The 27,581-nt window shown below is 37.8% G+C and overlaps 1 protein-coding gene across 3 annotated transcripts in view; it reads left to right on the top strand.

Moving 5' to 3' along the window:
- The window catches only part of LCLAT1 (lysocardiolipin acyltransferase 1), a 186,970-nt gene that overhangs the window by 93,111 nt on the left and 66,278 nt on the right, over positions 1 to 27,581 (top strand). For 2 of the 3 annotated variants that reach the window (XM_047782341.1, XM_047782342.1), the window contains 2 exons: positions 17,901 to 18,047; positions 23,150 to 23,266. In XM_047782341.1, coding sequence (XP_047638297.1) covers positions 17,901 to 18,047; positions 23,150 to 23,266 — 264 coding nt within the window. Of the gene's footprint in view, positions 1 to 12,486; positions 12,589 to 17,900; positions 18,048 to 23,149; positions 23,267 to 27,581 lie in introns of those variants that run through there. The other variant, XM_047782343.1, reaches the window with a different exon arrangement.

The following is a 27,581-nucleotide window of genomic DNA, read 5'->3' as shown; positions in this document are numbered from 1 at the left end:
CCGGAGTTTGGAATTAAAATAATCTGGTTGTTTTAGTTCACTTATGAATGACTAAAGGGAAATAATATTTTATGTATGTAGTGCCAGTTTGGAGAATGGAGGAGAGTTTAGAATTTGAAAGTTTTTTCTTAAAGTATGGTTAGCAGATTTATCTAACAGATTGGTAAAGAAACCATTAAGAAGTATTCAGATTCCAGTTCAAGTTATAAAGAGTTTTGGTAAGTTAATTAAACTGTTTGGAGTCTGCTAAGGTATTTGAAAGTAGGTTTTAAGGGGAAAAAGTCTGATGGTTAAATTTCAGCTTTTTCTAATGGGGGTGTACACAAAGTTTTTTATTTTCAGTCAATTTTGTAACCACTTAGTAACAATGAAGGAGATACTAAACCCAGAGGTGTCATAAAAAGTCCGTTTGCATGGTGCTGCACCAGAAAATTTGTGTGCCATTTGGCCCACCCAGCTCATGGCTTCTTGGCTTTTCTCCGATTGTTAATTTATCATTAAATTAAAGGGTTTGAAACTTTTAGAAAGCACAAGAGGAGTAAACATTAGAGATAGTGATTTTAAAGTGGCCATTCAGGGAGTTCCCGTCTTGGTGCAGTGGAAATGAATCACACTAGGAACCATGAGGTTGCGTGTTCAATTCCTGGCCTTGCTGAGTGGGTCAGGGATCCAGCTTTGCTGTAAGCTGTGGTGTAGGTCACAGATGCAGCTTGAATCTGGCGTTGCTGTGGCTGTGGTGTAGGCTGGCAGCAAGAGCTCTTATTAGAACCTTAGCCTGGGAACCTTCATGTGCCGCGAGTGCGGCCCTAAAAAGACGAAAGACCAAAAAGAAGAAAAAGTGGCCATTCAACTAAAATTCTCCCTGATATGACCTCATGATTTCAAGGTGTAAAATGTCATAATTGTGCAGTTCTCAAACTGCAGCAGAAGGTAGTGGCAAAAACTAGGAACAGTCACAAGTTGTGCAGTATATCTAGATGGTTCAGAATTGAAATCAGGGAGAAGTCAGAAGTAACACTGTAGCCTCTGATGGATGCTTTTGTCTACTCTGAGTTTGTTCAGTCATGCAAAGTCTGAGTGTATACTCAAAGGCCAGTAGTAGTCCTGCTTTAACAGAAATAATTGAAACTGGGTCAGAGGCTGTTAAAGTCCAGCCTCTCTGAGTATATTACCTGTCTGCCAAAATATTAAAATATAGACGGGATTAAGATAGCGGAATAGAAGGGCTGGAGCTCAACTTCTCTCCAAAAAACAACAAAATTCACAACTAAAGACAGCACTCTTCACCAAAATGGACTGGAAACCTTAAAAAAGATACCCTACTCCAGAAGAAAAAGAGGAGGCCACATCAAGAGTAGGAGGGGCGATTTCGTGATAAAAACAACCCCATACCTCCTGGGTGGGAAGCTCCACAGACTGGAAACTAACTGGTTCACAGAGACTCACCTACAGGAGTGAGAGTTCTGAGCCAAACATCAAACTCTCACGTGTGGGGATCTGGCACAGGGAGAAAGAGCCCCTGGAGCATCTCGCATTGAAGGCCAGTGGGGCTTGTGTGCAAGAGCTCCATGGTACTGGGGGAAATGGAGACCTCATTCTTAAAAGGCGCACACAAATTTTCACATGCACTGAGTCCCAGGGCAAAGCAAAGTCTCCATGGGAATCTGGGTCAAACCTGACCACAGTTCTTGGAGGACATCCTGGGAAAACAGGGGTGAACGTGGCTTGTTGTGAGGGAAGGACATTGAAAGCGAAGCTCTCGGGAATATTCAGCAGCAGTTCCTTTCTCTGGAGGTGGCCATTTTGGGAAAATCTGGCCCCACCTGTCAGCCAGCTGCTGAGAAGCCCCAGGGCAAAGAACAATCCAGGTGGGATCACAGCCCCACCCCTCAGTAAACAGGCTACCTAAAGACCCCTCAGGCACACAGCTGCCTCTAATCTCATCCAGAGACTAAGCCACACCCACCAGAGGGATTGAAATAGCTCCACCTACCAGGGGGCAGGCATCAGCCCCTCCCATCAGGAAGCCTACACCAAGCCCCCATACTGACTTCAGCCACAGGGGGGCAGACATCAGAAGTAAGAGAGGCTACAACTCTATTATCTGTGAAAAGGTTACCACACCAAAAACCTATAAAAATGAAAAGACAGAGAACTATAACTCAGATGAGGGAGAAAGGAAAAACCCCGGAAAAACAGCTAAACCATGAGGAGATTCTCAGCCTCCAGGAAAAAGACTTTAGACTGTCAATGCTGAAGATGATGCAAGACATTGGAAATAAACTGGAGGCAAAGATGGATAACTTACAGGAATCATTGACCAAAGAGATACAAGATATAAAACTTAAACAAGAAGAGATGCAAAATACAATAACAAATAAAAAATTCACTAGAAGCAGCTAACAGCAGAATACAGGAGGCAGAAGAACGAATAAGTGAGGTGGAGGACAGATTAGTGGAAATAACGGATGCAGAACAGAAAAGAGAAAAAAGATTGAAAACAAATGAAGATAGTCTCATTGAACTCTGGGACAATGTGAAGCGCACCAACATCAATATTATAGGGTGCCAGAAGGAGAAGAGAGAGAGAAGGGGACAGAAAAAATATTCCAAGAGATAATAGCCGAAAACTTCCCTAACATGGGAAAGGAGCCACTCACTCAAATCCAGGAAGCACAACGAGCACCATATAAAATAAACCCAAGGAGGAACACTCTGAGACGGATACTAATCAAACTGACCAAAATTAAAGACAAAGAGACAATACTGAAAGCAGCTAGGGAAAAGACACAAATAACATACAAGGGAACCCCAATAAGGTTATCGGCAGATTTTTCAACAGAAACTCTGCAGGCCAGAAGGGAGTGGCATGATGTACTTAATGCGATGAAAGAAAAACTCCAACCAAGATTACTCTACCCAGCAAGGCTCTCATTCAGATTTGAAGGAGAAATCAAAACCTTCACAGATAAGCAAAAGCTGAGAATTCAGCAACCCTAAACCAGCCTTACAACAAATACTAAAGGAACTTCTATACGCAGAAAAGAAGAGAAGAAGGAAAGGAAAAAGAGCAGCAAAAACAAATCCAAAGTAATTAATAAAATGGCCATAAGAACATACATATCAATAATTACCTTAAACGTGAATGGACTAAACGCCCCAACCAAAAGACATAGACTGGCTAAATGGATACAAACACAAGACCCATATATATGCTGTCTTCAAGAGACCCACTTCACTTCTAGGGACACATACAAATTGAAAGTGAGAGGATGGAAGAAAATATTTCATGTAAACGGGAATTGAAAGAAAGCTGGAGTAGCAATACTCATATCAGACAAAATAGACTTTAAAATGAAGAACATTTTCAGGGACAAAGAAGGACGTTACATAATGATCAAAGGATCAATCCAAGAAGATGATATAACAATTTAAAATATCTACGTACCCAACACAGGTTCACCACAATATATAAGGCAACTGCTAACAACCTTAAAAGGACAAATTGACAATAACACAATCATAGTGGGGGACTTTAACACCCCACTTACAGCAATGGACAGATCAACCAGACAGAAAATCAATAAGGAAACACAGGCGCTGAATGAAGCATTAAACCAGATGGACTTAATAGATATTTATAGGACCTTTCATCCAAAAGCAGCAGAATATACATTCTTCTCAAGCGCACATGGAACATTCTCTAAGATTGATCATATCCTGGGCTATAAATCCAACCTCAGTAACTTTAAGAAAATTGAAATCATGTCAAGCGTCTTTTCTGACCACAATGCTATACGACTGGAAATCAACAACAAGAAAAAAACTGCCAGAGACACAAACACGTGGAGACTAAACAACATGCTACTGAAAAACCAATGGATCACTGAAGAAATCAAAGAGGAAATTAAAAAATACCTAGAAGCAAATGACAACAAAGACAGGACACTCCAAAACCTATGGGATGCAGCAAAAGCCTTTCTAAGAGGAAAGTTTATAGCAATACAAGCTCACCTCAGGAAATAAGAAAAAGCCCAAATAAACAAGCTAACTTTACAACTAAAGCAGCTAGACAGAGAAGAACAGACAAGACCTAAAGTTAGTAGAAGGAAAGAAATCATAAAGATCAGAGCAGAAATCAATGAAATAGAAACAAAGAAAACCATAGAAAAGATCAATGAAATGAAAAGCTGGTTCTTTGAAAAGATCAACAAAATTGATAAACCCCTAGCCAGACTTATCAAGCAAAAAAGAGGATTCAAATCAATAAAATTAGAAATGAAAAAGGAGAAGTAGCAACAGACATCACAGAAATACAAAGGATCATAAGAGACTACTATATGCAACTATATGCCAATATAATTGAAAACCTAGAAGAAAAGGACAAATTCTTAGAAAGGTACAATCTTCCAAGACTCAACCAAGCTGAAATAGAAAAGATGAATGGACCCATCACAAGAACTGAAATTGAAACTGTGATTAAAAAACTTCCAATAAACAAAAGTCCAGGACCAGATGGCTTCACAGGCGAATTCTATCAAACATTTAGACAAGAGCTAACACCTCTCCTTCTGAAACTATTCCAAAAAATTGCAGAGGAAGGGATATTCCCAAACTCATTCTATGAGGCCACCATCACCCTGGTACCAAAACCAGACAAAGATTCCACAAAAAAAAAGAAAATTATAGGCCAATGTCCCTGATGAACATCGATGCAAATATCCTCAACAAAATACTAGCAAACCACATCCAACAATACATTAAAAGGATTGTACATCATGATCAAGTGGGATTTATCCCAGGGATGCAAGAGTTCTTCAATATCCGCAAATCCATCAGTGTGATATACCACATTAACAACCTGAGGAATAAAAACCATATGATCCTCTCAATAGAAGTGGAAAAAGCCTTTGACAAAATCTAACACCCATTTCTGATAAAAACCCTTCAGAAAGTGGGTATAACGGGAACCTACCTCAACATGATAAAGGACGTATATGACAAACCCACAGCGAACATCATTCTCAATGGTGAAAAGCGGAAAGAATTCTTGCTGAGATTAGAAACAAGACAAGGATGTCCGCTCTCACCACTACTCTTAAACATAGTTCTGGAAGTCCTAGCCACAGCAATCAGAGAAGTAAAAGAGATAAAAGGAATCCAAATTGGAAAGGAAGAAGTAAAACTATTGCTGTTTGCAGATGACATGATACTACTATACCTAGAGAATCCTAAAGACTCTACCAGAAAACTGTTAAGAGTTCATCAATGAATTTGGCAGAGTCGCAGGATACAAAATTAATACACAGAAATCAACAGCGTTTGTATATACCAGCAATGAAAAAGCAGAAAAGGAAATTAGGGAAGCAGTCCCGTTTACCACTGTATCCAAAAGAATAAAATACCTTGGAGTAAACCTACCTAAAGGGACAAAAGACCTCTACTCTGAAAACTACAAGCCACTGATGAAAGAAATCAAAGATGGCACAAATAGATGGAAAGAAATACCATGCTCTTGGACAGGAAGAGTCAGTATTATCAAAATGACTAAACTACCTAAGGCAATCCAGAGTAATCCCTATCAAGTTACCAAGGACATTTTTCGCAGAACTCGAACAAAATATTTTAAAGTTTGTTTGGAAGCACAAAAGACCTAGAATAGTCAAAGGTATCCTAAAAAAGAAAAATGGAGCTGGAGGAATCAGGCTCCCGGACTTCAGACTATACCACAAAGCAACAATCATCAAAACCGCATGGTACTGGCACAAAGGCAGAAATATGGATCAGTGGAACAGGATAGAAAGCCCAGAATTAAACCCATGTACCTACAGCCAACTAATCTATGACCAAGGAGGCAAGAATATACAATGGAGAAAAGACAGCCTGTTCAATAAGTGGTGCTGGGAAAACTGGACAGCCACATGGAAAAGAATGAAATTAGAACACTCCCTAACACCATACACAAACATAAACTCCAACTGGATTAAAGACCTAGATATAAGACCAGACACTATAAAACTCTTAGAGGAAAACATAGGCCAAACACTCTCCAACATAAATGACAGCAACATCTCAGATCCACCTCTTAGAGTATTGACAATAAAAACAAAAATAAACAAATGGGATCTAATCAAACTTCACAGTTTCTGCACAGCAAAGGAAACCCTAAACAAAGTGAAAAGACACCCACAGAATGGGAGAAAATCTTGCAAGTAAATCGACTGACAAGGGATTCATCTCCAAAATTTGTAAACACCTTCTGCAGGTCCATACCAAAAAAAAAAAACCAAACAACCCCATCAAAAAATGGGCAGAAGATCTAAACAGCCAGTTCTCCAAAGAAGACATACAGATGGCCAAGAAACACATGAAAAGATGTTCAACATCATTCATTATTAGAGAAATGCAAATCAAAACCACTCTGAGGTACCACCTTACACCAGCCAGAATGGCCGTCATCCAAAAGTCTACAAACAAGAAATGCTGGAGAGGGTGTGGAGAAAAAGTAACCCTGTTACGGTGTTGGTGGGAATGTACATTGTTGCAACCACTGTGGAAAGCAGTATGGAGATTCCTCAGAAAACTAAAAATAGAACTACCATTTGATCCAGCAATCCCACTCCTGGGCATCTATCCAGAGGAAACCACGGCTCGTAAAGAACCATGTACTCCAGTGTTCATTGCAGCACTATTTACAATAGCCAAGACATGGAAACTACCTAAATGTCCATTGATAGAGGAGTGGATCAGGAAGATGTGGTACATATACACAATGGAATATTACTCAGCCATTAAAAAGAACGAAATACCAGCATTTTTTGCAACATGGATGGACCTAGAAATTATCATGCTAAGTGAAGTCAGCCATTCAATGAGACACCAACATCCAGTGCTTTCACTGACATGTGGAATCTGAAAAAAGGACAGACGGAACTTCTTTGCAGAATAGATGCTGACTCACAGACATTGAAAAACTTATGGTCTCTGGAGGAGAAAGTTTGGGGGGTGGGGGGATGTGCCTGGGCTGTGGGAAGGAAATCCTGTGAAATCAGATTGTTATGATCATTATACAACTACAGATGTGATAAATGCATTTGAGTAATAAAAAAAATGGAAAAAAATACAAAGAAAACCCCAAAATATTAAAATATTTGGGATCAAATCTGACTTACAGAAATAACTGGAATTTTAAAAATATGCCCTTGGTGTTTTTTAAGCATTTTTCTCTTTTTGAGAAGGTCATGAATACAACCACTAGATTAAAATCTATAGTACACCTCACCCAATACACCGTGGTAACAGTGATTATGCTCATGCTGTTATTATACATGAATATACTGCAAAGCAGGGATCGTACATTGATTTTGGAAAATCATCTATTTCAAGTGGTCAAATTTAGTTTTAATTGTATTTCAGTAATGTATTTATAAGTGTTAGGTATAAAGTCGTTTAAAGTTATTGTTATTCACACGGTTTTAAAAATCACTAAATTGAAGTCATCTTAATTTTATTAACTATAATATATTAAGTACAAAGAATGGATGTTTTCCCATTTGAGATATTTACAGTTTATAATACCAAAGTTTATCTCCAGTGAGAAGGAAAATTCTCCTATCCAGCTTCCTCCTATTTAAAATTGATATTCACTGCGTTTAGAACCGTGAATATCTTTGATGCCATCCAGTTTGGTGGACCCTTTTTTTAATCTAACAAAGTTTCATGCTGCTCTCTTCTGTTTCACAATTCAGAAGAGTAAGGTGAATACATTTCTAGACTGGAAGACTTTGCATAAGACTTGGTATCAGTAACACCCGTCTCCTGCCAGTTTCTTTGGTATACCCAAGGCATCAGTTTTCTTACATTAGGTAAGTGAGCCTAGTTACTCTGAGTAACAGCTGCCTGGGATTTCTGGAAGGATTCTCTATGGCAGATATATGTTGAAGCTCTCTCTTCAAAGGGACTTCTAGTTAAGGATTCCTACCTACTTAATGACTGTCCTGTAGTTAGTTACTGCACTGACAACAAATATTCTTGTCACCTGGCCACAAGAGATCGATGAGTTTGTTGCTTCATGCTATGTTTAAATCACAGAAGGTTTCATAGCAGCGTTTTTCCTGTGTTGTATTTATTACTAAATACCTAAAGGCCAGAGAGGATGTTTCATGATTCTTAACAGTGAATCTCTGTGATACATACATCCTACGCCAGAGGATGAAAATACCTCATGTTGCCTTCCTCAGCCAGTCCCACCAAAGGGACATAGGGAGACTCCTTGTCAGGAGGCTTGAGGAAAGATTTTCCTCCTTAAGAAAAGAATAGAGGTCCATGAAGGGACGATGCCATTTCTTCCTTATTTTGGGACATTATTGTGAGAGCATGTCATACTTGGAGCTGCTGCAACCATTTTGCATCCAAGAGGATGGCAGAATAGAATGTAAGACTCCTTGTCAGGAGGCTTGAGGAAAGATTTTCCTCCTTAAGAAAAGAATAGAGGTCCATGAAGGGACACGCTGGGTTTGTGTGTTTCACATAAAATGAAGTCTGGCCCCAAGGCTGGTTCAGAACCAGACTTCATTTTATGTGAAACACACAAACCCAGAGTGTTTAAATGATTTTCCGATTGGTGTTTGTTGTTTATAGCCAAAAGCATCCTGATACGACGACTTTACCGCATTTCACCAACCTACAAAGAAAAGTATCCAATGATTGATTTACTCATTCAGGAAATTTTATTAAATGGTTATCATGAATTAAGATTTTTATGAAAATATCTTAATATTTCAAAAGAAATATAGTAGACAGTATATTAAAATACTTAGTTCTATGGCAAGACCACATATAACTATGTATTTTCAGGTACATAACACAGATCATTTCCATCTTTTGCTGCTCTACTGCTGACTGAAAAATAAGTTCTTGTAATTGTTGATTTTATAGTTTCAGTTGCTAGAGTTGCTTGGCTGGAAAGAGTTTTGATGCCTTCCCCCCTCCCCCCACCCCCGTGCCCCCAGGGAGGGAAGGAAACCCATTGGGAACAAAGGTTTAATTTTGTTAAATTTCATGCCAGGTGGTATATACCAGGATCATACCTCTGTCTAGAGTTACATTGAAAACTAAGTAATTTTTTAGTATTGCACTGAAATCTAAGTACTAAAAAGAAGCCTTTGTTTTGACTGCGTTAGCCGACATCTTAACAAAGCTCAAGTCCTGAGTTGTGGGGGAAGTGGTTCCGGCTGTTAAGGTTCTTCAGTCAGTTATTTACTGATTAATACAGTTGGTTACCCAGATTGGATATCCCATTGGTGTACCATCTCTAACATCTCAGTCAGCTGCATTGCTTCATGCTGTGAGGCATCCCACATGTGAGCTAGAGAGCACATTTTGACTCTAGGCCTTCCTCTACTCTCAGGTCTGCTGCGAATTAAGGAATTTCTTTGCCTAAATTAATAAGTAGATTCTAAAAACTACCTAAAACAAATGGTTTTATCACTGGGCAATTTTTGGAGAAAGCAGGAAGAGAATTTGGAGGGAGCTTTAGAATTTTCTGTGGGCTTTGTGTTTAGTATAAAAGCATAGATAAAATCAGTCTTAAAATCATCATTGAGGAGTTCCTATCATGGCTCAGTGGAAATGAATCCGACTAAGAACCGTGAGGTTGCGGGTTCAATCCCTGCCCTCGCTCAGTGGGTTAAGGATCTGGTATTGCTGTGGCTGTGGTGTAGGCCAGCAGCTACAGCTCTGATTAGACCCCTAGCCTGGGAACCTCCACGTGCCACGGGTGCGGCCCTATAAAGACAAAAGACAAAAAAAAAAAAAATCATCATTGAGCCAAATTTGAAAAGGGCACTTTATAATAATAGTAAAAAGATAGGCGAGAGGGACTCAATGCACTTTATAGTTTATTTTTCAATCTTGATTTCAATAGATAACTTGACTCTTGTGCCTTCAGATATCCTTTCGCTAGTGGCTAAGTAAGATACCTGTAAATTATAATGGTATTTTTAAAGAGAAAGGCAACATTGCAGTACTGGGGGAGGTGAACTAGCTGTTGTTTTTATTATGCATTTCATTATTAGGGGAGTTCACAAAAACCAATATGGCCTTTTTTTTTCTTGTTTATTCCTTGTCATAAATCAAATGGAAAATATTTTCCTTATGCTTGAAGTCAGCTATTTCTGAGTATTATACCATTGTTTAATGAATACCAGGCAAGGACATATCATGTAGCCAAGATTCAAAATGTTCTTCCACAATAAAAATATGCCCAAACTGTATCTTAGAAATGCTGTTCCTAATAATCTTCAACTATTAGAATCAAGTAAATGGCATAGTAAGTGAATTCCAAGTAGGAACACTCAGGTCTTTGACGTTAGAATTCAAAGTTGCTGTTATTTATGTATTTTTTTTAATTAAACAGAAGTTTGTGTTAACATTAGATGTTCTAAGATACCTTTTATATGGAGTATTTTTAGATTTATTGAAAATTTGCAAGGATAGTACAGAAGATCTTCCTGTTTTCACCTATCTTGTTCTTATGTTAATAACCTTTTACCCAGCCATGGGACATCTGTCAAAACAAGAGATTAATGTGGGTACAATACTATTAGGGAGTTCCCGTCGTGGCGCAGTGGTTAACGGATCCGACTAGGAACGATGAGGTTGTGGGTTCGATCCCTGGCCTGCTCAGTGAGTTAAGGATCTGGCATTGCCATGAGCTGTGGTGTAGGTCGGCGGCTACAGCTCCGATTCGACCCCTAGCCTGGGAACCTCCATATGCCCCGGAAGTGGCCCAAGAAAAAGGCAAAAAGACAAAACCAACCAACCAAAAAAACAACACTATTAATTAAACTGTAGACTTTATTCAGATTTCACCAGTGTTTCCACTAATGTCCTTTTTCAGCTCTGGGATCCAGTTGAGGACCCCATTTCTTTTACTTACCATGTCTCCTGGTCTTCCTCTATGCTCTGACAGTCTTTATTTTAGTGCTTTCACGGAGAAACTGGTTGGATATTTTGTAGAATGGTCCTCTTTTTGAAGTTTATTTTGCTTTTGTTTTTCATGATGTTTTCTCATGATTAGTTGAGGGTAATAGGTTTTGCTAACCAAAAGTCATTAATAAATAGATTTTTCTTCAACATTAACCAAGACTTTCTACTCTGTGAAGGCAGATATGGTCATCTCCTTATAGAGTCCAGTGAGATTTGCAGTAAGGGTGGTTTTATTAGAATTTTCTCCATTTTGGTTTTTCAAATTTAAAGATTATATTTAGTTTGCTTTAGGATATTAATTAATTGCCTGCTCATATTTTACACTTTGATTTCTGTCATGTGTTTTCAGCATAGGCACATTTGAAACCTAATGATAGAGACATACTATAGGAAAAAGTCATAGAATTGATTATCTGCTTCCTCTCAATGTTTTTAAAAGCTAGAGCCTCATGAAAGTTAATCATTTTATAGAAGGGATGTAGAGCGCATTACCTAATTTTAAACAGGAGTCAAAGAAGACAGAGCTTCCCTAACTTGGTGTAATATTCAGCACCCTGACGTAGGCTGAAATTTCAAGAAATAGAACTTACTTGTTCTGAATTTATTTGTATAGCCATTTTTATACACAACCATACACTCAATAAATATGTATTTGCTTGTGATTTTTGTGATATGGTTTTATATAAAATTTGCATCTGTTCATATTATCACTCATTTTCATTTAATAGACACCTATGGGTAGCATTTGCTTGCTTGCATCCACACCCTCTGTTCAGGATTGAAAAATATGTTGAAGAGAACAGTTTTCTCTTGCACCCTGCTTTTTTTTTTTTTCTGGTGCATTTATTTTCCATAGTAGATACATTAATGAATTAATAAATACATTGTCCAACAATAATAAGTTAATCTGCCTTTGAAGTTTAGTTTTTGGCATATTAGGTGAGTGGTATAGATATTTTTGTGATTACCTTAACCACAGTTGACCCTTGAAGAGCATAGGTTTGAACTATATGGGTCTACTTATATGTGGGTATATATTTTTTTTCCAATAACTATGTACTACAGTACCATATGGTTTGGTTCGTTGAAGCTGTGGATATGTAACCATGGATGTGGAGGGGACAACTGTAAAGCTATAAGTGGATTTGGGGGGAGTTTTCATTGTGGCACCATGGAAATGAATCTGACTAGTATCCATGAGGATGTGGGTTTGATCCCTGGCCTCGCTGTGAGCTGTGGTGTAGGTCACAGGCATGGCTTGGATCCCAGGTAGCTGTGACTGTGTGTAGGCCAGCAGCTGTAGCTACGATTCGATCCCTAGCCTGGGAACTTCCATGTGCGTGGGTGCTGCTCTAAAAAGCACTAAAATGAAAAAAGGAAAAAGAAAATGCTGAAAGGGCTTACTTTTTATGGAGGAAGAATGGATAATGTTAAAAATACACCCAAGTAGTTTTTCTTTTTTTTTTTTCCCCTAGCCACCTCTAAAGCTTGAGAAAAGAAAAAATAAAATTTAAGCCAAGGAAAACCAGCTTCTAAAATCATGGAGTATAATATGGACAATAGATTATACTCAGAGACTACCCCATCTGCTTTGAGAAGGTAATGCTAATGATGTAAATGGGTTTTTGAAAGAAGGTGGTGGTAGCAGAGCCATGCCAGCTTCCACAGGATCTGTCTCACTAAAGCTGGTAGACCCCCAGTCCTTTCTGAGAAATTCAAGTGATGGTCAAAATGTCCTCCAGTGGAAAAAATGCCCACTCTCACCACTCTCATTCAACATAGTATTGGAAGTCCTGGCCCCAGCAGTCACACAAGAGAAAGAAGTAAAATGTATCCAAATTGAACGTGAAGAGGTAAAACTGTCACTATACACATATGAGATGATACTATATATAAAAAACCCTAAGGACTCCACAGAAAAACCACTCAATCTGGTAAATGAATTCAGCGAAGTATCAGGATGCAAGCTTAATATTCAGAAATCAGTTGCATTTTGTATACTAACAATGAAATATCCTAAAGGCAATGTAAAAAAAAACCGTACCTTTTTAAACTGCATCCCCCAAAAAGTAAAATACCTGGGAATAGTCCTGACCAAGGAGGTAAAAGACTTAAATGCTAAAAACTATAAAACCTTAATAAAGGATATTAAAGAGGATTCAAAGAAATGGAAAAATATCCCATGCTCTTGGACTGGTAAGATTAATACTGTTAAAGTGGCCGTACTACCCAAGCAATCTGCAGATTTTATGCAGTCATCATCAAATTACCCATGATATTTTCCACAGAATAAAAATAACCCCAAAAGTTATATGGAACCATAAAAGACCCAGAATTGCCAGAGCAATCCTGAGGGGGGAAAAAAGCTGGAACCATAACTCTCCCTGACATCAAATAATATTACAAAGCTACAGTCATCAAAAAAGTGTTGTATTGGCACAAAAACAGACATATGGAATGAAATACCCAGAAATAAACCCTGACACCTACAGGCAATTAATCTTTGACAAAGGAGAATAGACTATAGAATGGGAAATAGACAGACTCTTGAGCAAGTGGTGCTGGGAAAGATGGACAGTCACATGTGAATCAGTGAAGTTATAACACACCCTCACACCATGCACAAAAATAAACTCAAAAATGGCTTCTTAAAAACTTAAACATAAGTCATGACACCAAAAAACTCTTCGAAGAGGACATAGGCAAAACATTCTCTGAGGTTTACTTAGGTCAGTCTCCCAAAAGCAATAGAAATAAAAATAAACAAACGGGACCTAATCAAACTTACAAGCTTTGGCACAGAAAAGGAAACCATAAAGAAAACAAACAGACAACATACAGAATGGGAGAAAATATTTGCAAAGGTTATAACTGGAAAGGGCTTAATCTCCAAAATATACAAACAACTCATACAGCTCAACAACAACAAAAAACAACTCAATTGAAAAACGGGCAAAAGGGAGTTCCCGTCGTGGCGCAGTGGTTAACGAATCCGACTAGAAACCATGAGGTTTCGGGTTCGGTCCCTGCCCTTGCTCAGTGGGTTAACGATCCGGCGTTGCCGTGAGCTGTGGTGTAGCTCGCAGTCACGGCTCGGATCCCGCGTTGCTGTGGCTCTGGCGTAGGCCGGTGGCTACAGCTCCGATTCAACCCCTGGCCTGGGAACCTCCACATGCTGCGGGAGCGGCCCAAGAAATAGCAACAACAACAACAACAAAAAGACAAAAAAAAAAAAAAATGGGCAAAAGACCTAAATAGACATTTCCCGAAAGAAAACATACAGATGGTCAGTAGGTACATGAAGGGATGCTCAGCATCACTAATTATACGATAAATGCAAATCAAAACTGCAATGAGGTACCACCTCACACTGGTCAGAATGGCCATCATTAGTTTATAAATAGCAAATGCTAGAGAGGAGCTGGAGAAAAACCTACACTGTTGGTGGGAATGTAAGTTGATGCAACCACTAAGGAAAACAGTATGGAGAGTCCTCAGGAAACTAAAAATATAACTGCCTTATGATCCAGCAATCCCATTCTAGGACATATATCCTGAGAAAACTGTAATTTAAAACAATACGTGCACTCCTATGTTCATAGCAGCACTGTTCACAGTAGCCAAGACATGGAAAACCACTAAATGTCCACTGGCAGATGAATGGATGAAGAAGATGGGGTACATATATGTAGTGGAATGCTACTCAACCATAAAAGAGAACAAAGTAATGCCATTCGCAGCAACGTAGATGGAAGTAGAGATTAGCATACTAAGTGAAGTAAGTCAGAAAGAGGAAAACAATTACCATATGATATCACTTATATATGGAATCTAAAATATGGCGCAAATCAACCTACCTACAAAACAGAAACATACAGACATAGACAACTACCTTGTGGTTGCCAGGAGTAGAGAGTGGGAGGGACTGGGAGTTTGGGATTAGTAAATACAAACTGTTACGTTTAGAATGGATAAATGTAGGTCCTACTGTATAGCACAGGGAACTGTAGCCCATCTCTTGGGATAGACCATGATGGAAGATAATATAAGAAAAGGAATGTATATTTGTGTATGACTGGGTCACTTTGCTGTACAGCAGAAATTGGCACAGCATTTTAAATTAATTGTAATTTTAAAAAAGAAGATGTTTAAAAAAAAAAAAACCCAATTCATTCTTTACCTTCTGATCTGAAATTCTGTCATTATCATATTTAATTCTTAGCATATTTAAGTGCCTTTTTCTTGGTCTTGCATTCTTTTCAGTTATCTGCTTTTGCAGGAGCACTGTTCTGCTTTAATCACTGTTGCTTCATAATATGTTCAGTGGTGTGAGTCTTTCCTGTTTACTTTTCTATTTTAGAATTATCTTGGACATTCTCACCTTCTTTATTTTTTATTTATTTTATTTTATTATTATTATTATTTTGTCCTTTTTGCCTTTTTCTAGGGCCACTCCTGCGGCACATAGAGGTTCCCAGGCTAGGGGTCCAGTCGGAGCTGTTGCTACCAGCCTACGCCAGAGCCGCAGCAGCGTGGGATCTGAGCCGCATCTGTGACCTACACCACAGCTCACAGCAATGCTGGATCCTTAACCCACTGAGCAAGGGCAGGGACCGAACCCGCAACCTCATGGTTCCTACTCGGATTCGTTAACCACTGCGCCACGATGGGAACTCCATCACCTTCTTATTATTACAGATAATCTTTAGAAGCAAATCTCAAATTCTCAAACGCCTCATCTCATTGGAATTTTTCTTATAATTACATGAAACTAATCAAAAATTTTGAGAGCATTGCCATGTTGGTCAGGTTCAAAACATTCTCACCATTTCCTTCCAGTTGTGTACTGGTCTTCATGTGGCTTCTGCAAGTTGTTTACTTTTGCACATTTTTGTTTTGCAATTGTGAATGGGAACTTTTTCGGTTACGTTTTTATGTTCCTTTATGTACTAGCCTTAGTATTATTGTTACTTCTTAATCACAATAATGATAATAGCTATTATTTATTAAGTACTTTGTGCTAATAAATACTCTTAATTCTTACAACAGCTCCTATCAGGTAAATACTATTGCAGCATTTTGCTTATTTTTTACATTTGGGATCAATGAGGGACAACGGCTTAAGCCTGAATGGCTGGTTTGCAGTGGAGCTATGATTCTAACCCAGGCAGTCTCACTCCAGATCTACAGTGCCTACTAACTGTACTGTGGGTGTAGGTGTCTGGGTGAAGGAGGAAAGACATGAGAGGGGACAGTCAATTCCAGTACAGGTGGGTGTGACTGATAATAAATACACTGTTTGAGTAATGATTGGATGCATATCAGCAAGACCTATATTACTATGGATTCTTTTGGTATATGCTTATTTATATTTGTAGAATATAGTATTTTAGTTTGGACTTACTCAAACCAAATAAAGTCTACATTTTTTAAATCATTGACAAATGATTTAATGATAATTTTATATATTCTCAGAGTACTGCTGTGTTTACTATTGTTTTAGTTGTGTTTCTTTGCATGGCACTACCACTCTTCCTCTCTAGCTGAAATAATAAAAGTGTATTTAAAGATACACATGGAAGTAAGGGAAATGGACTCTGGTGGATATCTAAGAAGCGACTCCAGTGACTGGCCAGCACTTACAGAAAACTGCCTTTGTTCTAGGTCAGAATTAGCTTGAGGCGCCTCAGCAGCAAGAGTTGTTTAGATCTTTCACTGTCGTATGCTGCCTTTATTTTACCTCAGCTGCTCCTGTTCCTGTTATCTGCTTTTTCATCCATCCATTCGTCTTATATATCAGCTTGTTTCTCTATGGCTCCAAGAAAAATTTCTGAAAGTGAATGTTTGGTTGGCCACCACTGTTGTTTGTGCCAACAGTTTCATGCTTCCGGGGACCGTTGGATAGATTGTTGATTGGTTGCCTTTAGTCAGGTATTTACCACAATAGCTCTGGTCATGCCTGGCTAGGGAGGGATGGCAGCTGGGAAAAAGAGGGCCCATCTAAGGCTACCTCTTCAGTAGCAAGGTCGAATCAGTCACCTTAGAGAAAGGGAACGTGATCACAGTGTGTGCTCTGATTAACCTGTTTAGTATCCATTTCCTATTTCCTCTTTTAAATGAAATTGAAATGAGGTTATATTGAAAATAGCAATCGAATCTAGATATTGATTAATACAGAAAGGGAAATATTTAAGAGAATGTTTGTATAAATGGCTTGACAACAGTCCTTTGCTTCCTGCTTTGCATCCTGATGACACAGTTTTATATATCTCCTGTTGGTAACTTGGTTAAAATGTCTGTTTTGTTAGGACTGTTAAAGCTTTGGATGAATTACTGATAAATACTAAGAAAGGTTTTTTTTCCCTTTGGTGTTATAACAGCTGGGTTTGACTTGAAAAAAAGTTTCTTGAGAATTTTGCAAATCCCAGAGTTTAGCAAACTCCTTTAAGAATATTCACTGGTAGGAGTTCCTGTCGTGGCTCAGTGGTTAACGAATCCGACTAGGAACCATGAGGTTGTGGGTTCAATCCCTGGCCTTGCTCAGTGGGTTGAGGATCTGGCATTGCTGTGAGCTGTGGTGTAGGTCACAGATGCGGCTCGGATCCCGCATTGCTGTGGCTGTGGTGTAGGCCAGCAGCTATAGCTCCAATTAGACCCCTAGTCTGGGAACCTCCATGTGCCATGGGAGTGGCCTCAGAAAAGGCAAAAAGATTAAAAAAAGAAAGAAAAATTCACTGGTATAATCCATTATTTAATCCAAAATCAGTGCTGAATTTAAAGTATATCATGGGATGCTTATTGTGAAAGTAAATAATTTATAGTAAAACCAAAAAACTCTGAAATATTATATTCAGTAATATGTGGATATTGGTATTAATATTTTATGAGAATACTTGTTAAATTGATTCTAGGTTGGGCCATGCAGGCTGCTGCCTATATCTTCATTCAGAGGAAATGGAAGGATGACAAGAGCCATTTTGAAGACATGATTGATTATTTTTGTAACATCCATGAACCACTTCAACTGCTCATATTCCCAGAAGGGACTGATCTCACAGGTAAGGTAGCCTCTGTTTGGATCACAGAATTTTAAAACATTTCGGAGCTTAGAAATTAGCTATTTAGTCTAAATTTCTTAGTCTTCAGATGAAGTACCTGCACACCAACAAGATTAATGGCCCATTCCTAGGGTCACTCAGCTAATTGGTAACGTTTAAAAACCCAGATCTCCTGGTTTCCAGCTCATAGAATTTATGATGGGTATTATTTATACTTGCCATCCTAGAACTTAAAGTCTCAGTGTATGTTTTAAGTATCAGCCTTTTATTTTCTATAGTACACACAAACACACACACACACACACCCCACACCCCCAAATAGCCAGAGCCATCTTGAGAAGGAAGAGCAAAGTCTACTTTTAAAATCCCCTTCCTGTTCTATCCTCTTTCCTCTTCCAAGATCCACATTTATCCATTAGATCCCTTTTTTCCCCCAACTTCTTTCTTATGAGAAACAAATCCACCAGTAACCAATTTCACCTATGGTGGTTTTAGTAAGTATGTTACCTTTTGTCTGGTATTTTAAAGCCTTATTTCCGAAATAAACAGAGAAGGCTTTTTTTTTTTTTTTTTTTTTCCCCTCAAAAAAATTCTGCCAGCCCTCATTGAGTTGTAGAGGGGACACAGGAGAGTATCTTTAGGACTTTTGTACCTTCTCAGATATCACATTACACTGGTCAAGAATGCCATTGGATCTTTAGGAATTCTTTAACTGATTGAAAACAAAATACAGTCTTTCCTTCTTACTAAACCAGTGAGTTTCGCATCTTTTTGAACCATAGGTCATTTCTGCAGATGAAGCCTTCTATTGCAGTCTGGGATTTAAGACAGAGAGAAGAACTGCTCTGGTTGAATATTGGTAGGGGAGGGAGTAAGCTTGGACAGGAAGTAGTTCTATAGAACCCTTCAGTTCAAAAGAGTAAAATTCAAGAACTTTAGGACCCTGGTTACTCTAAAAAAATACAGCAAAATTTGAGGAGGACCCAGTGGATGGAAATCTACTCTATGAGGGGAGACAGACTGAAGCAGGATAGAACAAATCTAAAAATCACAGCTACTATGGAGAGAACCCCATGACCTTGTCTTCCAAATCTTCAAAACTAGATTGAGGCAACGAAGAGCTCCTAAGAAGGGCAACTCTTAGAACCTGAGAGGAGAACATGTAAACGAACATACTGAATCATTCCCTGGACATAGTAACTTATGGAACCCAGTACCCAAAAAAAGAGTTTAAGGTGAAAAAATACAAAGTACACAACTACTTAAGAAAGTGAATGGGTGATTAAGCCATAATATGTTTTTAGGGAAGTTAAAATATTGTGGGAAACATTTACCATTGATACCAAGGAAGAGATCTTTGACTAAGCTTTGACAGATTGGAACTGAGTTAAATGAAGCATGACAATTTTTATATACTAGTATTATGTACTAAATTTTTTGATTTATAATATGTTTGATTTTTTATAGTTAAAATTCTAACAGTGTTAGAATCACAGAGTTGGAATATAGAGCATAATATTGGCTGCATATTGTTTGAGCTTAAAAATATATTGTAAGTTATAAGTTGATTGATTCCCAGAGCTGAACTATCATTGGGGAATTATGATGGACAAGCAGCCATATTTACATTTTTTAATACTCAGGATGTATAATACTTAAATTTGAGTATTGAAATATCAGCTATATTAAAGTATAGAAAGTCACTTACTAAAATGATAAATTTATGTTTGCAAATGCCAAAATGTACACTAAAGATTGGCAACTTTGGAAGTTAATTAATCATTAAAAACTAAATGGAATGAAAGTTCATGGGTTGGTATTACTTTGGTACATTGGTATTAAAATGTTCATACCTTAGACCTTCAGAGCCTATAAAGTAGATATATTTAAAACTTTTTCAATCTGTATTTTTTCTGAAGTGTCTTTTTAAAGTGATGAAAGTAACATTTGGTTGCATATTTTCAGGGTCCGGAATATTCACAATTATATGATATAGTTGCATATTTTTAAGGTTAAAACAGTATTTACATTTTTAAGGCCAACTTGCAAAAACCAGGCTATTTGCCAGATAGAGGAAATAGACCGATCCAGAAGCTTTAAAAAGTTTTTTTTTTGTTTTTTATTTTTTGGCCACACCTGTAGCATGCAGAAGTTCCCAGGCCAGAGATTGGACCCACGCCACAGCAACAACCCACGCTGCTGCAGTGACAACACTGGATCCTTAATCCACTGAGTGAGGCTAAGTATTGAACCCGCATCCTCATGGATACTAGTCGGGTTCATAACCTGCTGAGCCACAATAGGAACTCCCAAATGATTGTTTTTTTTTAAAGTAGGCTAGCAAATAGCAAAATACATTTGGTTTAAAAGAGTTATCTGTTAACTTAAAGGTGTTTTTAGCTACCACAGTTAAATTTAAACTTGGGTTTTTAAGCCCAAAGAGAATGTTTTATAATCCTCTTTAAGCTCTGAATCCAGCTTGTTTGCACATTTTCAAATTATTGCATTTAAATGTAACTTTAAATATATTCTATTTTCTTATATTTTTGTTTATAACCTTTTTTTGCTTATGGAAATAATATGTTAATTTGGGGGAGATTTATAAACATAGAAGGGAGTACAAAATGAGAGAGAGAGAAGGGGTGGGGGGCAGATTTATTGTAAGGAATTGGCTCACATGATTGTGGAGGTTGGCAAGTCAGAACTATATAGGGTATGTCACCAGGCTGGAGACCCAGGGAAGAGTTGCAGTTTGAGTCCAAAGGCAGTTTGTGGATGGAATTCTTTCTTGCTTGGGGGAGGAGGTTATTCTTTTTCTATTAAGGCCTTTGACTTGGATGAGGCCTGCCCACATCATGGAGATAATCTGCTTTACTCACAGTCTACAGAGTTAAATATTAACCTCATCAAAACCACCTTCACAGCAACATCTAGGGTAAGGTTTGATCAATATCTGGTTACTTTAGCCTAGCCAATTTGACACATAAAATTAACGATCACAGTTGGCATACTATGGTTTTGTGTTTTGTTTTGCTGATTTAGAAAGGAAAAGCTTTTCTGTTTTAACAATTATAATATGACTTGCAATTAAACACTATCTTGCCTATAAAACTTCTTAATGTATGCGTGCCTGGAGGTTTAGGTACAAAACAAAGTATCTACTTTCATGAAGCATGTGTTCTATAAGAAAAGACAGATTAAAAAAAAAAACTAATACGATAATAAAATATGCCAGATACTCATAAATGGTGTACAGAAAAAGATAAGGAGAGAGAGAATAATAAAAGATGGGGTGCTATTTTATATGAGATAGTAAGTTTTTATTTAGGTAGAGTCGAAAGGAACAAAGCAGAAGATCTTCAGATGTCTGGGTAGAAGACATTCTGGGTAGAGAGAAGAACTATTGCACAGACCCTGAGGTGAGAACATTCGAGCCGCCAGAAAGTAGTTCCACTGGAGTGGCAGACTTGCTGGCCTTGGAGTCAGGGAGCAGGCTAACAGGACAGGAGGCTGTGGTGAGAAAGTGGGGATGGAGAGGAGAATCTGGATCTCTGGTGATTTCTGCCTTCCCACATCATGACCGTACTTTCAGAACTACTTCTACTTGTTGTATCCACCTTCTACAACAGAGTTCAGTTTCGTCTTCAGATCCCCCAAGTTTGTGACAAACTGAAAGAGCGAACTGAAGAGTAGTTAACCAGTCATCTTTTGGTGTCTCTGGGATTTCCCCGTCCCATGGAAGGTCCTGCCACAATCTCTGAAATGTTGTTCTATATTATTCTATGCCCAGAATACTCCCCTCAAATGAATGTGAGAGGAGCTCATTATTTTTCTGGTTTAGGGCTTTTACTTTTGATGTGCTGGGGATCTGTGAGCATTTTTTAATTCTTTGACTCAATTACTTATTTATAAAATGTAACTAACACCTTTTATAGGAGTGTTCTTTGAATATTTTGGTCTTGTGGACTCCATCTGTAGTTTTTTTTGAGATTTTGAGGTCTCCATGTCTAAAATTTACTCCTTGGAAAGCTGTGTTTATATTATGTGTGTGCACACACATATATATATGTATGTATATGTATATGTGTGTGTGTGTGTATACATGTGTGTATATATATGTATGTATATGTGTGTGTATATACATGTGTGTATATATGTGTGTGTGTATATGTGTGTATGTATACATGTATGTGTGTGTATGTGTGTATGTATATATGTATGTATGTATATGTTTTTTCCCTGGTGACTTGGAATAACCTATAGATTTCAAGATGTAGCTGAGGACTGCAGGTTCTAACATCTGCTGTCATCAGAAGGTATTTCATGATCTCCCCCAGCATCTGAGGCCAAATTTCTGAACATTTAACTTTTTCCAAATATAATTGCTGAATAATGGGGTTTGGTTCTTCTTGGAACTTATAAAGTTACCTCATGGAATGGAAAAAGAAGTTTTTGCCAACAATTGGAACATGTACTTGACTCTGTAACTATATTCAGCCAAACCATGTTCAGATGTTTGTACATGATGTGCTAATCATGTGCCCATTCTGCTGTGGAGTGGTTTTGGTTAGTGATGTTAGCATGCTCTGTGCCTGGGAAGGCAGATATTTCACTTTGCATTGAAGTGAAATTGGGTTAAAGAATGTTGATCTGATGTATGTGGCAATTTGTTAGTATTTCTGGATGTCCTATATCCTTGTATTTTATCACTTTTAGTTTTATTCCATCTTTATGTTTTAGTATTTCAATTTTTATTACATAACAATGCTCTTATGAACATTTTAGCTTGTTTGTATTTCCGTTTTCATTGTGTATTGACTATGAAATCTAGAATTTTAAGGATTTGAATATGAATTTATAAACTGTTATAAAACATGTTTTAATACCTTACTATAAAATTTTTCAAATTCCCCTAAGTAGGTAACTCTGGGATCTTTGTTAGGGATTTACCCAAGTATTTATATTTTCTCATTTGATTCAGTATGCTAGTAATTACAGAAATATTAACCGCTATTTTTTACCAAAGAAATTCTGCACTATTTCCTTACCTCACTTACCTTCCCTTATTTTGTGGCTTCTAAATGGTCCATTGTTTTGTTTAGAAAATAGCACGGCTCGAAGTAATGAATTTGCTGAAAAGAATGGACTTCAGAAATATGAGTATGTCTTACATCCAAGAACTACAGGCTTTACTTTTGTCGTAGACCGTCTAAGAGAAGGTAAGCACCCACCCCAAAGTGTACTTTTTTATATAAGAGACAAAAATTGCTAAACTTCCCGTACAGTGCTTTAGAATTTACAAAGAACTTTTTCAGACTTTATCTCAAGAAATGAGACAGCGTATTTTTATACTATGATCCCATGCACTAAATGTTTTATTATTATATGTTCTATAGAAATAAAAAAGAATCTTTGTCAAAAACAAACTATTTTTTTTCTCCTTTTTTGGAATAGACAGAAAATGATACAGTTAGACTATCATTCCCTATGTTTCTCAAAGCAGCAATACTGTCTTGAAAGTATCTTATCACTTCTAGTTATTCATAGCATAAGAAAATATTTTTACATTCATTATTTCACTCATGCCAACAACTGGTTGTGGTTGGTAGGAAGGCAAGTGCCGCTACCTCTATTTTATATTAAAAAAAACTAGCATCCAGGATGGTTAGTAGGTTTATGTAGGTCACAGGTAGACTCTCCGCTTCCTACTTTGTGTCTCATGCTACCCCTTCAGAGCCATGTCTATTGAAGGACATAGAGAGAGGTGATTCCATTGATGTCACACTCAAATGTTTACATTTTGATATTTTTATGAAAAAAACCCCCAATCGTACTTTTTGTTATACACATATATTTATATATTCATACATGTGTACATACAAATAAATAAGAGATGAGTATATATGAAAAAGGAATTATCCAGAAACATGTCCAAGTGTTATTAATTTTACAAGAACAATTCAAAGTACAGGGTCACCTAGCAGAAGAACAATCTTGTTTGCGTGTTTCTACTTTCCATTCTGATTTCTGACAAGCCATATTGTGTAAAGGTGATGGCTGTGACAAATTATCACTTTCAGAGTTCCCATTGTTGCGCAGTGGAAACAAATCTGACTAGGAACCATGAGGTTGCGGGTTTGATTCCTGGCCTCACTCAGTGGGTTAAGGATCCGGCGTTGCTGTGAGCTGTGGTGTAGGTCACAGATGCCATTCAGATCCCGTGTTGCTTTGGCTGTGGTGTAGGCTGGCAGCTACAGCTCCAGTTGGACCCCTAGCCTGGGAACCTCCATATGCCTCAGGTTGGGCCCTAAAAAGACAAAAGACAAAAATAAGTAAATGAACAAATTATCACTTTCGTCTGGTAATTGCTACAGTGTCATAAAACTGCTTGTGCCTAACATGAAAGGTCTTGAAACATTATGTAAGGAAAGATATAAAGTTCTTTACTTCTTTCCCTAATTGACATCACTGTTGTTCCTTTAGGGTTTAATGTAGTCTAAGATATGAAATATAGCCTCTCCTAGTGAACCCTGCTAAAATGAAGCATCTTTACAACTGAGTACTCATCATTTAAAAGAAATGTATAGCCAGTCCCAAATCACATTGGTATAGTTAACTGAAAATGTTGTTCCTGTTAGTTGGCTTGCTTTTGGAATTCTGTGTTTATAACTAATATGAAATGGAATCGTGGGCTTGATGCTCATATTGTATATGAATAGCAAATGTCCATCTACCCATAAAAGCTCATGGAGAACACAATTCTTTATGCCTATGGAATGGGACAGGGGGGCACCAAGACATTAAAGCAGTGATGCTGCTGCTGATTGGTTGGTTTGTTTTTAACATGGTACCACATTCTAAACCAGGGCCAGTGTAGATTCGCCCTTCTCATGCAGCAATGTTTATTTCCCAACAACCTGGTATTTTATAGTATTTAAGGATTGCTTTTAAAGTATTTCTGACATCATGGAATAGGTTTTTGGAAAATATCTTTTGCTAATAAAGATCTTTTTAAATTGTAGGCAGGATAGTTAAGATTATTTTATAGAGGATAAGGATATATCTTTAGAGCTCTCTGTTCTGAAATCTGGAAAATATTTTAGTAGCAAACTGATTTATAACTTTGGGGAACATGCAATACTTAGTCATCACTCAGAGCACTAGTCAACAACCACAGTATACAATTTTTCCTACCAGAACTGCCAACTGATTTGCCCTCCCTTTCTGTATCAGTGAAAAAAGAAACACAGATGACCTAGTGCTTCAGCTAAAAAAACAGTTAGATGATTCCATTTACATCAGTTTGAAAAGTAGAATGGGGCCTATACACTATAATGATGGAAACAAGAAGTATAATGATGGTAATTATAACAGTAACTGCAGCTAACATTTATTGAGCATTTACTAAGTACTAGGCATTATATCCTATATGCATAAGGTTAGGTAACCCTCACAACCACCAAACTGGTAGTTGCCAGTATTTAACTTGTAGGGCAAAACTGAAACAGAAATTGAGGTGAAGAAGCTCAAAATTATTGGAACGTGGTTTGTGTGACTGAATAGCTTGCATTCTTTCTACTGTAACTTGATGTCTCCTATATTTATAATGTGACATTTAGTTAAAGCACCTTTGTAATAAGAGTGAGCTGGATGGTTTTCTTCAAGGAAAATTTTAAAAAAGCAAAAAGAGGCTAAATGGCCAGATCATGGAGAGATTGGAGTCGCAAGAGAAGTGCTTATGATGCAGCCTAAGATGACAGGGAGAGAAGGCACAGCCTGGGTGAGGGTGAGGAGAGGTGTTAAGCAAATAGAAAGAGATTAAGTTTCAAGAATCAGAGGTGAAGAGGATCTTAGACTGTCTAGTCAGAATATCCTTTTAAAAAAGGAACCTAGGACTCAGAAAGGCCCAGCACAACTTTCTGATCTTTTCTGATCTCTGCTTTTACTAATCAGGTAAGTGAAAAAGAAGCTTCAATATTAATTGTTAAAACAAATGACAATTAGTATTCCAGTTGGAGACTACATATTAAAACCAGTTATGTTTAGGTAACATCTTTTCGGCTTACTCAGGCATGTAACTGAGTTTGTTATTGCTGATAATTTAATAGCACAAGTTCAGGCAGATGATAAAGAAGTTCAAGACATTAAGAAGTTAAGGGTAAGTCTTAACAGGAAGCACTGCATAAGAGAAAATACAAAACAAGGAAAGTAGTTTCTGTGCTTCTGTTTAGAATATACTTCACTGAGATTAAGCATGTTTAGAAAACACACTCTTAACCTGAAATATAACATCCATTATATAACATCATACAGATGTGTTGTTCTTATAGTAATAATAATTGCAAAAAGATACCCTAAGCACTTTGATTTCTATCATTTTTATACCAGCTTTTATTCTCTTAATAGAGTGTAACCTTCTTAAGGATATGGAATGTCCTGCACATAATAGAGAATCAGTATTGGTTAGGTTGAATTTTTGCGGAGGGGGGACTTTTTGTCTTTTTAGGGCCGCACCCATGGCATATGGAGGTTCCCAGGCTAGGAGTCCAATTGGAGCTGTAGCTGCCGGTCTACACCAGAGCCACAGCAATGCAGGGTTCGAGCCATGTCTGCAATCTACACCACAGCTCAGGCAAAGCTGGATCCTTAACCCACTGAGTGAGGCCAGGGATCAATCCTGCATCCTCATGGATCTTAGTTGGGTTCGTTAACCGCTGAGCCATGAAAGGAACTCTGAGTTGAATATTTTTTTTGTCTAAAAAATAAGCATAGTGTCCTACCATTATCTTCCCAGAGCATTATATATTATACTGATCAATATCTGTCATGGATCGTTTATTTGATATGTATTTCAAATCACAGGACATTTCACTATGTGATTATGTAACTTTTTTTTTTTTTGTCTTTTTGCCATTTCTTGGGCCGCTCCTGCGGCATATGGAGATTCCCAGGCTAGGGGTCCAATCGGAGCTGTAGCCACCGGCCTATGCCAGAGCCACAGCAACGTGGGATCCAAGCCGTGTCTGCCACCTACACCACAGCTCATGGCAACGCTGGATCGTTAACCCACTGAGCAAGGCCAGGGATCAAACCTGCAATCTCATGGTTCCTAGTCGGATTCGTTAACCACTGTGCCATGACTGGAACTCCAGATTATGTAACTTTTTTTAGTACTAGATAAACCCCCAAACAAAAAGAAGTTGCTAACTTAAAGACGCTTTTACATGAGAAAATTCTTTGTTTTTTAGTTACACAGCATTAATTTATCACGTAATTTTAAAGTTTTAACTTAATGCGCCAAAATTTAGTTATATTTATTATAATCTCTGCTGCTATATTATTTTTTAACACTAGTAGCTTTATTCTTTTCTGATTTTAAACAAATAATGATTTGGGGCAATCATTATTTGGTTTTGTTACCTGTTTTGTAAGCCAATTACTGGGTTGTAACCATGCAATAATTACCTTCACCTTTAAGTGGCACAAGTGTGCATATTTGAGACAACTTGAAATCAGACACTCTACTGAATGTGA

This window comes from Phacochoerus africanus, chromosome 5 (genome assembly GCF_016906955.1).
Source record: "Phacochoerus africanus isolate WHEZ1 chromosome 5, ROS_Pafr_v1, whole genome shotgun sequence".
Classification (NCBI taxonomy): domain Eukaryota; kingdom Metazoa; phylum Chordata; class Mammalia; order Artiodactyla; family Suidae; genus Phacochoerus; species Phacochoerus africanus.
The sequence above is the reverse complement of the archived record's forward strand: the minus strand, read 5'-3'. Positions and strand labels throughout refer to the sequence as shown.